This window comes from Microplitis mediator, chromosome 6 (genome assembly GCF_029852145.1).
Source record: "Microplitis mediator isolate UGA2020A chromosome 6, iyMicMedi2.1, whole genome shotgun sequence".
Taxonomy (NCBI): domain Eukaryota; kingdom Metazoa; phylum Arthropoda; class Insecta; order Hymenoptera; family Braconidae; genus Microplitis; species Microplitis mediator.
The window spans coordinates 9,585,436-9,599,097 of NC_079974.1; the positions used below are offsets into that span (position 1 = coordinate 9,585,436).

Sequence of the window (13,662 nt, forward strand, 5' to 3'; positions counted from 1 at the left end):
AATCTATAAATATCATTAAAGAAATAAAACAAAATTTCTATTCATTAGAATTTTTTTTTTGTTTTCTTAACAATATTTTTATCATAATATTTCACAGGTATATACATTTACCAGGCTCAAATGTGTACCTATGGATCCAAAGTATTTCAGAGCAGACAAAGGGCTTGTTAACAAAGAGCTTTATATTACATGCAATACAAAAATGACCAACGTTAAAACATTAGAAGGTGCACCAGCAGAGCCGAACTTTGTGGAAATAAAAGATATCCCCGAGTTGTTTGGTGTTGCTTGCTTGAAAGGTTTTATTGCTGATACGATAGAGTCAGCTAATAACCGTAATCCTAAGTACACATTCGGAGCTGGGGCAATCACTGACGGGGTTAACCAAGTTCAAGTTAACGTTTTTAATATGCATTCAAATGATCTAACATTCCGAGAAGGTACCCACTTACGAGTTTTCGGACGCTTAATTCGTGCCCTAACGGACCCACATTACGGTAAACCCACCGTAAATTACGGTAATCCACCGTAAAATACCGATTTACCGTAAATTACGGTGGATTGGCCGTAATTTACGGTGGTTTTACCGTAATTTACGGTGGATTTTTCGTAATTTACGGTGGATTTATCGTAAAATACGGAAATACGGTAATCCACCGTAAATTACGGTAATTCGGTAATCCACCCGAATTTTTTTACGGTAGATTTATCGTATCCGACGGTAAATTTACGGTATACCCGCCGTAATTTACGGTAATCCACCGTAAAGTACCGATTTACCGTAAATTACGGTGGATTTACCGCAATTTACGGTGGGTTTACCGTAATTTACGGTGGATTTACCGTAATTTACGGTAAATCTACTCGAATTATACGGTATTCTACGGTAGATTTACGGTAAAAATACCGTGAATTTACGGTAACTCAGGTCTGCCAGGGTGATAAACATTTTGGCCTTACTTTGATTCAGTGTAACAAAATGTCTGACATACAACTGATAGATGATCAGAAGATGACAGAGGCATATCTTTCTAAAAACTTTATAAGTCCTCGAAGTAAACGTAATCTTAAAGAGGAGTCTCAGACACTTGAAGATTATGGCGGTAGAGATAAAAAAGAGAATAAGACAACTAATACAATAGAACAATAAGCATGTGGTATATCAACGATCAAAAGAACTTGCTCGTAAGCATATTTTACTTTACTCCGATGGTAAAGATGGCATTTAAAGTATTATTATTATGAAGGTTACATAAAAAGAAAAAAATCAAGTTATTTAATTTAATAATGTTACGATTTTATAAGCTAAAAACGACAAAGATGATGATATATTTAAAATTATTTGTTATTGACATAATATTATTGCTTTCAAAGCTAATTGTCTCAGCATAATCAAGATTTTTAAAAGGTTAAGAAGTAAGTTCTTGATACTTTCACGTATTTATAATTCAACATATTAAAATATTAAGAATAGAAAGAAAAATTTTTAAGCTTAAGCTTTACCACTTTCGGTTGATAATTCATTAATCTAATTATTTTGCTTTATTTTCCATAAAATCTAAGTGTAAATCAATTTGAAAAAAAAATTTATAGTTAAAAAAGCCATTCGGCAGCCGAAATGGAAGGTAGATTTTCGAATTAATCTATATAAAAAGTTTCATACATACATATCTTGTAATTCATGTTAGTGTATACTCATGACATGAAATTAGGCTCCTTTTCTAAGAGTGAGGGTAAAAATAAGACAACGACTATTTTCGAGATAGAACTCCAGATAGTTGATTTGACAAAACATTATATAGGTCATGTACCAAACTAACCTTCACGTAAACAAAGTATATAGAAAATTTAATTAATATGATCATAATTGTAATCGTTATTACGATGGCAAGACCAGTTATAATTATAGGACGTACAGGTACGTTCAAAACAACATTAGTGATAAAAGAAATCTTTTTAAAATATAAAATAGCTGTGAAATTTACAGGTTATTTTCTTCACGATAAAATACAACTAACGAAATTGAATTATAATGGGAAATGCTTGAGTTATGTGGAATAAAAAACCATATTCCCAACATTTTTAGATTTCATTAAAAATTTCAAGGCTATCAAATTATTGGAAGAAATAGTCAAAACATAAAGCTTAAGGTCATAAATTAAAGCTTATTAGACAAGCTTTCAAATACTTTTTACGGAAATTATCTATGAGTTTCAGTTTTAAAGTTATATGAACTTAACCGTGGTAATCGCCCATAGAATAAGTGTAAAAAATTTCATAAGGATCCGATAAGGATTTTAGGCGCAATCGTGTTCTCAAAACTTGGTTCTTTTACACACATATATATATATATATATATATATATATATATATATGTCGGAAAGTCATTAAAAGCTTGGGCGTTATCCCGAGTATTGGTCTCAATATTAATATCTCTCAATTTTATTTAAACTATAAACAAATAATAATTATGCAACACAGTGATTTAATATTAAAAGTATTGTTCACAAATAATGATACTTAGACAAGTAATATAATGAAGATAGTGTCGCACGAATATCAAAATACACTAAATACTAATTAATGCAATAATCGATTACAAAGGAAATTATAATAATTGTAATGCACGACAGTCCCATAATATTCAAATAAAACCCGATCGAATAATTTACAAATACTACGGCAAACTAGGCTCGAAACGAATACACGATCGGTCGGATAGCAATGTCGTCCGTTCCTTGGCTCAATTAGAACTAACTCTCTGTACCCAATATTCTTGAGTCCCCGAATCGACCAAAACTATATCTCAGGTAATTTTTACAAACTCGTACAATTACTTTCATATGTTTGAAAACTCATTATACCGAAAATATTGCTATCTCTCGATCGTGTCTACGTTGGATGCCCAGACGGGCTCCTTCGACTTAAGTCTACCATCATAAACGTAAATATGAAAACTAACAAAATCTTAAGCGGATTAAATTGTAAAATATTTTTACTAAGTTTTTATTGTTTTTTATTGTTATTTATATTTAGTGTTATTTATATACTAAAAACGAACTCAATATAGTTGGGACTTTCCCAAGTCTCAGGAAAAACCCAAGTATTATTTTATCTCCGACATATATATATATATATATATACATTAGACTGGGCCAAAAAAATCGACTATTTTTTTTTTTTAACGATACTGTGGAAATATTATTTGGGATGACAAAAAAAAATTATTGTGAAAATTTGAGCCCTTAATTTTGATATTAAGAGGTATCTCATCGCAATTTTCGATTTTTTTTAAATGAGCGGGTTTTTGTCTCATAACTCTCAATCCATTAAGATAAACGAAATCGACTTAGAAACATTTTTTGAAGGAAATTTGATGTTCTACAAAAAAGGTCTGATTGAAATTTTCCGTCAGATGAACCGTTTTCTTATAATCATGCTTTGAACGTTGGTATGATTTTAAAATTTGATTGTTGAACTTTGGAATTTTGTAATTTATGTAAAAATAAGTTTCCGGAAAAAGACAATGAATATTCTTGAAGGAAATTGAATGCTCTACAAAAAAAGTCTCTTAACAATTTTCGCTAAATTCACTCCTTCAAAAGTTATTTAAGATTATTGAAGTCGTTTTACATAACTTCAATAATGGCTGCCCTGTAGAGCAGACGGCGCTGACGATTCGAACTCATATAGTGTACGTACCATTTTATTAAAATTTATTCATATTAATCTTCTTTTTATTTTCATTGATAATTGTTGTTTTTAAAAACGATTAATATTTATTTAAAACAGATTTTATTAGTTGAAATTTCAAATATAAGAAATTAAATTTTTTTTTTCATTTAAAGTTAACAAAACTAATAAAAAATAAGGTTATATCAACTTTTTATATATATATATTTATCGTACCAAGTACACTTTTAAACTTTTTTAAAAATTTTTTATTTATTATTATTCTTATGTTGATAATTAAAATGAGTTGTCCTTGAATTTTAAAATCAAATTTCGAACAATATCGTCTTTTGCACGACTCGTGCTTTACGATCGAAATTTTTTTTTTTTCTATTTTATTGAATATTTTTTTAAATAAAGTCTGGCGTCTATTTTATTGTTTTTTATACTATTTATTTCTTTTTTATACGCCGTAATTTTTTGTTTTTGGACAGTATTGTCTATCTTTTTATTTTGACTGATTACCCTATTCAAAAATTCCTATAGAATTTACTCAACTGCGACAAAAACCGCCTAGAATCCTATAGACTGTATTGGTTTCTATGCGGTTTTTGTCGCATTTGAGTGGATTCTATGGGAATTTTGGATAGGGTAACATATGTAATATGATTAAATATTTAAATTAAATTTGGGACAATATATTATTATCTTTCTACTTTATTGAGTATTTTAAGGACAGCCTAGTGTCAATTATTGTGCACAGACGCAATTTTTCTATAAAAATTTTTTGATCAACATTATGTTACGTCCTGGAGTCGTGTCGGCTTGTGAGTTGCCGGCGCGAATTATTTGAATTGGACGTGACTGTAGATCTTCGGATACGGGGTAGTTCTCGAAAGCTCGAAATAACTTGGTCGTGATTTAAAGAATAAATATGTTTGATTTATTCATATAAAATAGAATAGTCGAAGAATTTGGATAAATATACACTTGGGTTTACAATTATTATGTGACAAATTACTTTGTGTCAAAAGAATAATATAATCGATTTAAACCGGGAGTTTACTTGCGTGTTATAAGCCGCACTATTATAATTTCTGGTTGATGTGAGAGTGTACGAGTGTGAGCTGAGCTGGTGATGCATTGGGCATCGGCTTTTTATATCTTTACATGAGCCAACACCCTTGAGAAAAGTGGGATAAGGTTTTAGGGCCTTATTCCCAAAAAGAGGGAGTTCGTTATCATCGTTCGACGCGGATGCTGTTGCGTCAGCAGTCGGACGATGTTTTTCAATGTTTTCACTTTTTCGTGGAAAAACTAATTTCACTTTTTATATTCTTTTAACAGTCATTATTTGTCGTACAATTATTCTTATCTATTTTTATTCATTAACATTCTTTTAGAGAAATTGTCGATGATGAATAAATATTATAATGCATTAAAAATATCTTATCTACTTGATCATTTTTAAGTGCATACTTATTAATATTTATTATAAAGAAAATATATTATTATTCTATTATTTAAATATATCGATTTGGCGGGTCTCAGGTCGGTCTATTATTATTTAAGATTTAAAAATTGGCAGAGCCATCTGATGAGCAGGCTGGGACGTAACATTATTAAAGACATCTTACAAGTTTTTTAACAATTTATCTATGCTTTATTTATTACTTATTATTTTTTTTTTACAGGTGTCATCAGATCTATAAAAAAGGTTAAAAATAATTTTCTGATAAAAAAAATGGCACGAAACAGTAAGCTTCATATCTTCTTTATTTTCTTCTTTAATTTTATGTCCTAATTTTATAGAATAATTTCAACTTTTTAGATTTTGTAGAAAAACGAATTAATGCCCTAAGGCGTCAATTGGCGTTAGTAGAAACAGAAAATGCACGCCAGGAAAATTATTGGATGGCAAGAGAGAGAAATCTCATTAATTATTTTAATGAACAATTGATGAGATTACCACCACCACCATTACAAGCACCAGCGGTAGCACTTAATGTGCCACCACAAGCACCTGCAGCAGCAATTAATGTGCCACCACAGGCACCAGCAGCAGCACTTAATGTGCTCCCACAAGCACCAGTAGCAGCAATTAATATGCCACCGCTGGCACCAGCAGCAGCAAATATCATGCCACCACAGGCACCAGCAGCAGCAATTAATATGCCACCGCAGGCACCAGCAGCAGCACTTGATGTGCCATTACAAGCACCAGTAGCAATTGATAATTTTGATAGTAAGTTGACAATGATAACAGTATTATTTGTAATTGCCGTCTGTTTCAATGTTTACCAAAATCTAGTTACGCTAAATTTCTCTTTTCCATTCAAGCATCACGGGAAAAAATTTTTTTTTTTTTTTTTTTTTTAATATCCTAGCTCACAAACCAATTAACGGATTTTTATACACAATCAATATTTTTGTAGGAACTTGAACGTTCTACATAAAAAGTCTCTTATCTTTTTTTGATAAATTCAATTGTTCAAATGTTATTTAAGCTTAAATTCAAATTCACAGTAAATTTTGCGATCTTTCTTTTTATTGTTTCCGCAAAACTATCAGTTGTATCACAAAATGTCATAGACACTCTCTTGTAGGTAATTTCATTCCCTACAAATTATTTGAAATAAAGTTTTTCGAAATTCCACATTGTTGTTTAGTTATTTTTATTTTAATGTTAAGCTCTTAAAATCAATCAGAAAACTATTTTTTTTAAAGCTTGATATCGAAATGAAAACAACTAGAAAACAATGCAGGATTCCGAAAAACTTTATTTTTAATAATTTGTAAGGAATGAAATTACCTACAAAAAATACTGAAGACTTTTTGTGATAAGACTGATAGTTTCGCCGGAAAAGTAAAAAGATCTTAAAATTTACTATAAATTTTTGACTCTAGGCTCAAATAACTTTTGAACAGTTGGATTTATCAAAAAATTATAAGAGATTTTTTTTGTAGAGCGTTCGATTTCCTAATAAAATATTTATCGTAAATAAGAATTCGTTAATTGGTTTGTGAGCTAGAAAATTCTAAAAAAGAAAAATTTTTTCTGTGTTATTTAAATGAAAAATAGAAAAATGGATTTAAGCAAACCTTAGTATTATTATTGAGAGCTCGGATTGGTACCAAAATTTTTATTTTCAATTATACTTTCAATTTTCGGATACCAAAAAAAAATGGATATATATATATGTATATATATATATATATATATATATATATATATATATATATATGGTATTGTTGGCGTTAAATTAGTTAGTCTTCAGTATATTTAATTATCTACACTTATCCAAAAAATTAAAGGAACAAGAAAATTTTATAAATTTTTTAGTGATTTTTGGAAGGCTGTATTTTCGTGAAAAATGATCGCATCGAAAAAATAAAAAAAGCAAATTGAAGCTTGAAATCTCTAGTTTGAATATCTTCCAGAAAAATATTTTTTTGAGCCACGGTTTTTGCGGAATCATAAGAAAAAAGTCGAGACAAAATTTTTCTAAATTTTTTGGTTTTGTTTTTTAGGTCTACGGGGCCGGGAAAAATTTTTTTAAAAAAACGAATTCATGGCTCGTTTAAGAAATTCATTCAGCTACAATTTGCTTTTTTTTGTTTCTCTGTACGACAGTTTGCTGCTGAGATATCAGCCTTTAAATGAAAAAGGAGCCTTTTGTCTTTGATTATTGATATCTCAGCAAGTAATGGTCACACAGTAATTCAAAGGGCAGTTTAATAAACTTAAATAAATTCCCTACAAGCTCCATTTTCGATTTTTTCAAAAAAAAATTTTTTTTCATCCTTGATATCCATTTGAAAAACCCACAAAAATGGCCATTTTCTGGTTTTTTAGTCAACTCATCGCTACTCTGCAAATATTGATAAAAAAAATAATGTTGCCAGGTAATTTTACAGCTTAATGTACCCCCAAAAACCCTGGAAATTTTCAGATTGATCCATTGAACCGTTTGTCCGATCCGATTGCTCAAAGTTTTGCAAAACAATTAAAGGAACAAGTTTTGTTCCTTAAATTGTGTAATCATTACCAAAATGAAAAAATTAATTTTTTTCAGATTTTCTTTCATTTTTGCGTTAGTTATTCAGTAAATGTAAGGTAAAAAGGAAAAAAAAAAAATTTTCCAAAAAACGAGACCAAACAAGAATTTTTTTACATTTTTTTTTTTTTACGTTTCATTCGGGGGGTTATTTTTTTTTTTCATTTTTCGGAAAAAAATTTTTTTTTTTCCTCTTTACCTTAGTTGCCTTTTTTTCTCTTTACCGCAGTTGCCTTTAAGTTGACAGTAAATTGTCTGTAAATTTGAATTCAATTTCGCTACAAGTGTTACTGTCAGACAATGACGTTAAGTTGATTGAAAGTTTCACTTCAAGTTGATGGCAAGTTCTTCTGTCAAATTACATTTAGATGACGGCAGTAGACTTGCACTAACTTGCACGCAAGTATTATTCAACCAAGGCTTGCCAGAAACTTGTCGTTAATATTAGCCGTAAGTGTTTCACTGCAGAACTTGCTAAGTAATTGTATTTAGAGTGTGGCTATCAGGGTAACGACAAGTTTCTGGTAAGCCTTGGTTGAATAATACTTGCGTGCAAGTTGGTGCAAATCTACTACCGTCATCTGAATGTGATTTGACAGAAGAACTTGCCATCAACTTGAAGTGAAACTTTCAATCAACTTAACGTCATTGTCTGACAGTAACACTTGTAGTCAAATTGAATTCAAATTACAAACATTTTACTGTCAACTTGACCGTAACTGTTTGCTCTCCAACGCTTTCCTTTAAGTTGGCTTCAGAATACGGCAGTAGCTTGGCCAAGTTAACTTGCTGTTAAGGTGGCTATCAGGTTATAATCGAAATGAAGATATAATCTACTCGCTTCGTGTACAACAGAAATAGCAACTAGCGCCATACAAAGCTGCACACGGAGTGAATAATAGGAAGTCCTATGGTCTTTTTTTTTTACCGTTATTCATTATCTTCACAACGATTAAAAAAATATAATTTCATCATGTTGATTGTTATTCATTATTTATCTTAATTTTGTTATGAGATAATCATCATCAAATAAATACAATATTTTGAGAATATTGTGTATGAATTTATTGTTGTTTCATATCTTTCTTTTATATATATTTTATTGGTATTATTATTAACAGGTTAGTAAACAGTTTCTTATCGAATAATAAAAATAATAATAATTCAACAGTAACAACTTGATATACAGCTAAAAAAATAAAAATTTGTCTACTTTTTTTTAAATTTAATGTAAAATCATTAAGTATGTAAGAGTAGTTATTAGGTTTGACATCCCTGATTAAGAAATCCGATTCAATTCAATGGGATTTAATTGAAAATTTCCGATTGAATCCTGTACGGATGAATCGGGAATTTGCAAAAAATATATTATTTTGCGATTGAAACCGATTAAATCCCATTTAACATTTTTAAACGGAATGAATCAGTTCCAATCTGGAAATAATATTTTTATTTCGTTATTATAGTCTGATTGGAACCGATTCATACCGTTGATTCTTAGTTTACAAATATGCAAATACATATTCTAATTACTATGATATTTATTATCTAGAAAATTAACCCTTTATTAAGTAGGTACTTTCGCCACCATTGGAAAATAAAATTTATTAGATTATGATAAAAAATAAATTTTTTTATAAAAGCTTAAGTCATAACCCGATGAAAAAAGATTTTATACAATTATATATAGACTATATATAAATTGGATTGAAAAAATGGCCCGATCCAATTGTATACAATTTGTATATAGAAATTGTATACAGTTCTATACAAATTCTATATAATTATATATAATTCTATATATTGCAATTATATAGAATTGTATATAATTATATAGAATTGTATACAATTTTTATACAGTTGTATACAATTGGATCGGGCCATTTTTTGTATATAGTTTTATACAATTGTATAAAATCTTTTGTCATCGGGAACCTACGCTGTCGTGGAATTTAAATTATCATACTTTACCGTGCATATTTTTGAACATAAAACTTTTAAAAGTATGCAAATTTTGTCAGAACCTTATGTAAAAGTTAGGTATTGACACTTTTCTTTGAATTATACCATAGTTTATTGATTAGATGAGATTGAAGAAATCATAAAATTAGCTTTTTTAAGTATGCAGGATTTATTTTTCACCATAAAATTTATCATTTACCGCGAAATTTCTTGAGATATAAGCTTTAAAAAAATTGTGTAAAATTTAAGACTCATCGACATTAAAACCGAGTCAAAACATTTGACAACGCCTCATAAGCACATACTTTACACCAAATACACGTTCACAAATCTAATAAACTAATAATTTTCAATATTAGACATATTGACCCACCACTAATCCTAGGCAACCATGGTAACCAGCGCTAGGAGTCTGGTACCAGGGGAGGGGCACTTCCAAGCCCACTGTGATCAGAGTCTCTTTATTTCCTGAGATGGTGGCAGTATTTGGCCCAAAAGAGGTAGGACTGGTGGTGTTTGTGGTTAGATACCACGTGCAATCAGGATTACTTGGTAATACCTCCGGTTAATGTCCACCTTAGTCATCACTTGATTATGTTTTTCGAATGACTGGGTGGAAGATGGGGATATTACAGGGTGAAGTATCGGCCTCCGGTCGGTGGAGTTGGACTTAGGTCCCGTTACATTAATTGATTAATTGTACAGATATGCCCAGGATACATTTTTGTAGGGAATTTAAAGCGCTACAAAAAAGTCTCTAATCATTTTATGATAAATCCATCTGTTAAAAGTTATTTGAGCTTGAAGTCAAATTTATATTAAATTCCGAGATCTTTTTACATTTCCGGCGGAATTATCAGACTTGTCATAAAATGTCATAGGGTCTTTTTTGTAGACAATTTTATTTCCACCAATGAGCTATCGCTGAAGTATAAAACTCTAAACTTAAAATTTTTTTTTTCCTATGTTATTTAAATGGAAAACAGAAAATCGTGAAGCGTCACTTAAATATTAAGGGCTCATCTTTTAACAGGGTCTTTGTCTAGGGATGCTCGGTCGATTTGTCAATGTTCTTCGAGAAGTCAATTTTTTTAAAACACTAATATATACATATATATATCGAATAGATCCAGCCTTGTCATCACGATAGCATCTATGATTCTGATCGGATCATAGGGAAATTTTCTACACTTATTCTTTGGGCGATTACCTTAATCAAGTTCGAAGATAAGTTAAGTCGGTCGATTAGTCTAGAGGTTATGGCTGTTTGAAATTTTCTCGATTCTTCAACCAAATCATTTCTTTACTATTAAAGTTCGTACAACTTTAAAACTGAAAATTATAGACAATTTATGTCAAAAATATCTCAAAACTTGTTGAATAAGCAGTAATTTTTGCCCTTAAATTTAACGTTTCAACTATTCCTTCCATTAATTTGGTAGTCTTGAAATTTTGAAAATATATAGAAAGAAACTTTATAATGTTTTAACTTCTTACAACTTATGTATTACTCATCATGATTGAATTCCGTCAGATTTATAATGTTTCTACATTTGTTCCTCGCATATTTAAAAAAAAATACATCATTTTCCACTGAGAAAATCTAGCCAAAATAATGTAAAGAGTGGTAGAGGTTTTTAAAAAAATTGTTTGAGAAATCTAACTTTATTTCTGGCTCAAATGGTGTTTTCTTTCTAGATGGTTTTTTTTTTATTATATCAGTATACAAATAATCTTTCTAAATCTGAAACAGTGAATACCCACTCTTTAGATTTAGAGAGATCAATACGTCAACATAGGAATTATGAATGTTCAGATAATCATCGTGGCTTGTTTGAAGAAGCTTTAAATTTAATTTTACTTTATATTAAGTTTTACTTAACTTTATTTATTTTTTGTTTTATAACACTAATTACTTCACCTAGGGCACATGGGAATTAGACGTCTGTCACGGTTTGTTATTTGTAAGGGTAATACTTTTTATTTAAAAATTTTTACTATGCAGAAAAATTAATAAAATTATTACATACAATGTAAATATTAAATATCAGTTGCTCAATTGAAAACGAATTAGTTAACTTATAAGATTTCGAAAAAAAAAAACAATAACCATAATTTTCAGTATTATTGTATGTAACAATTTTATTAAAAAATTTTTCCATTAAATTTTTTTTTTAATATTTTAATAGTCTTTTATTTACAGCTTTGTCTTTTTTTTATTGTTATTATTGATATTGGATATATACTTAGTCTGCTTTTAGCGACTTTAGTCTGCCTTTTGCGACTCAAAATTGATATCTGGTCTGCCTCTTGCGACTCGAAATAGATATCTAGTCCGCCTCTAGCGACTTTGGTCTGCCTTTTGCGACTCGAAATTGACATATCTGGTCTGCCTCTTGCGACTTTGGTCTGCCTTTTACGACAAAATAAATTTTTTTCTAGTTTGCTTTTAGTGACCCAAACATATAAAACTTTATTTTTCACAATATCAAATCTTATAATTTGACATTATAATAATATTCCATACATTTAAAAAAAAAATATTTTTTTGTTATACATAACTGATACTTGCATACACCAAAAATGCCTCGAACGAAGAAGCGTTCACTTAAAAGTCGACGCCAATTACAAAGTACATTAATAAAGAAATCAAGAGAAAATAGAAAGAAAAAATATCAAGATTTTGAAGTTCCGAGGCTTCAAGAAACGAGCTTAGAATCAAGCGAACAACTTCAATCCCAAATCCCCGCTTCTTATTATGATCATACTCATAGTCTTCAACAATCTGATACATATAAAAACACTTAAAAGACACACTCGAAAGTTTACTAGAACGCAAATTATATTACGATTATAATACAGAAATAATAAAAAAAGCTCTATTAGATCCAGAATCTGGCCCTAAAAACGGCAGCTTGAAAAAGAAGAAAAACGTTAAGTGCAAGTGAATGAAATTAATAAATGTTGTAAAATGTATTCATTATATATCGCAAATAAAGCTAAAAGTGGTGATAAAACTGCACTGTTGTATCAAAAAGTTTTAGCTAAGCAACATAAAATCCCCGAAATTTGCACTTGCTGTATGCGTAAATTATATGATGGTATATCTGAATTAACAAACTATAAACGAAAGCTCATTACTGAAAAAGATATGGATAATCATGCGTATTATTTTAAAGAATCTGAGTTTCTTTGTGATCAGTGTTGGAATAGTTTAAGAAAAGGTTTGATCCCGAAAAGAGCTGCCACAAAAAATCTTTCTTTTACAGAAATTCCTGATTGCTTGAAGCGTTTGACTCCACTTGGAGCTAGGTTGGTTTCACCTTGCTTACCATTTTTGCAAATCGTTCCTCTTCAACAGTTCACAGTAAACCCACAATTATCTCTTAAAGGAAATATTGTGAATATTCAAGTTGATGTTGGGGAAATGATGAAATGTTTACCCCGCCATCCAAGAAAAGCACAAGTAATTAAAATTCTTCTTAAGCGTAAAAAAGAATATAAAAGCAATTATATGGCTGAAAATGTAGTCGTTGAAGATATAAAACAATCTATGGAATTTCTATCAAATTCTACATTGTATAAACAATATGACATTAAAGAAAATGATGAATTTTTCACACAATTTACCCAAAAAGAATTCCCTTTCATGGCTGATGAAAAAGATAAAGAATATTTATTAAATTCTCAAAATGAACTATTTACAAAATTCAATGATGACACTATTAAAGACGATGAATGAGATGGAGACTTTGACAGAGATGACGTTTTAGTCATCGATCAAAATCGGGAAGCGGCAGAATTAACTCGGATTATTGCACCCGGTGAAAATAAACGACCTGTACCAATTTACAAAATCCCTTACTATGAAATTTTCTGCTTTCCACAAATATTTGGGGGTGAACCTTTTGACGAAGCAAAGGTACTCACAGCTACCGAAAGACACAAGTTATGGCTTACTCATAAAGAT

General features: G+C 29.9%; 1 protein-coding gene across 1 annotated transcript; it reads left to right on the plus strand.

The window, feature by feature from the left end:
- The first annotated feature begins 5,358 nt into the window (after positions 1 to 5,358).
- Positions 5,359 to 12,640, plus strand: LOC130670503 (formin-2-like). Its single transcript, XM_057473913.1, has 3 exons — positions 5,359 to 5,429; positions 5,504 to 5,917; positions 12,555 to 12,640. Exons 1-3 carry the CDS (start codon positions 5,417 to 5,419, stop codon positions 12,638 to 12,640), a joined length of 513 nt encoding a protein of 170 aa, XP_057329896.1. The 5' UTR covers positions 5,359 to 5,416.
- Positions 12,641 to 13,662: the final 1,022 nt, after the last annotated feature.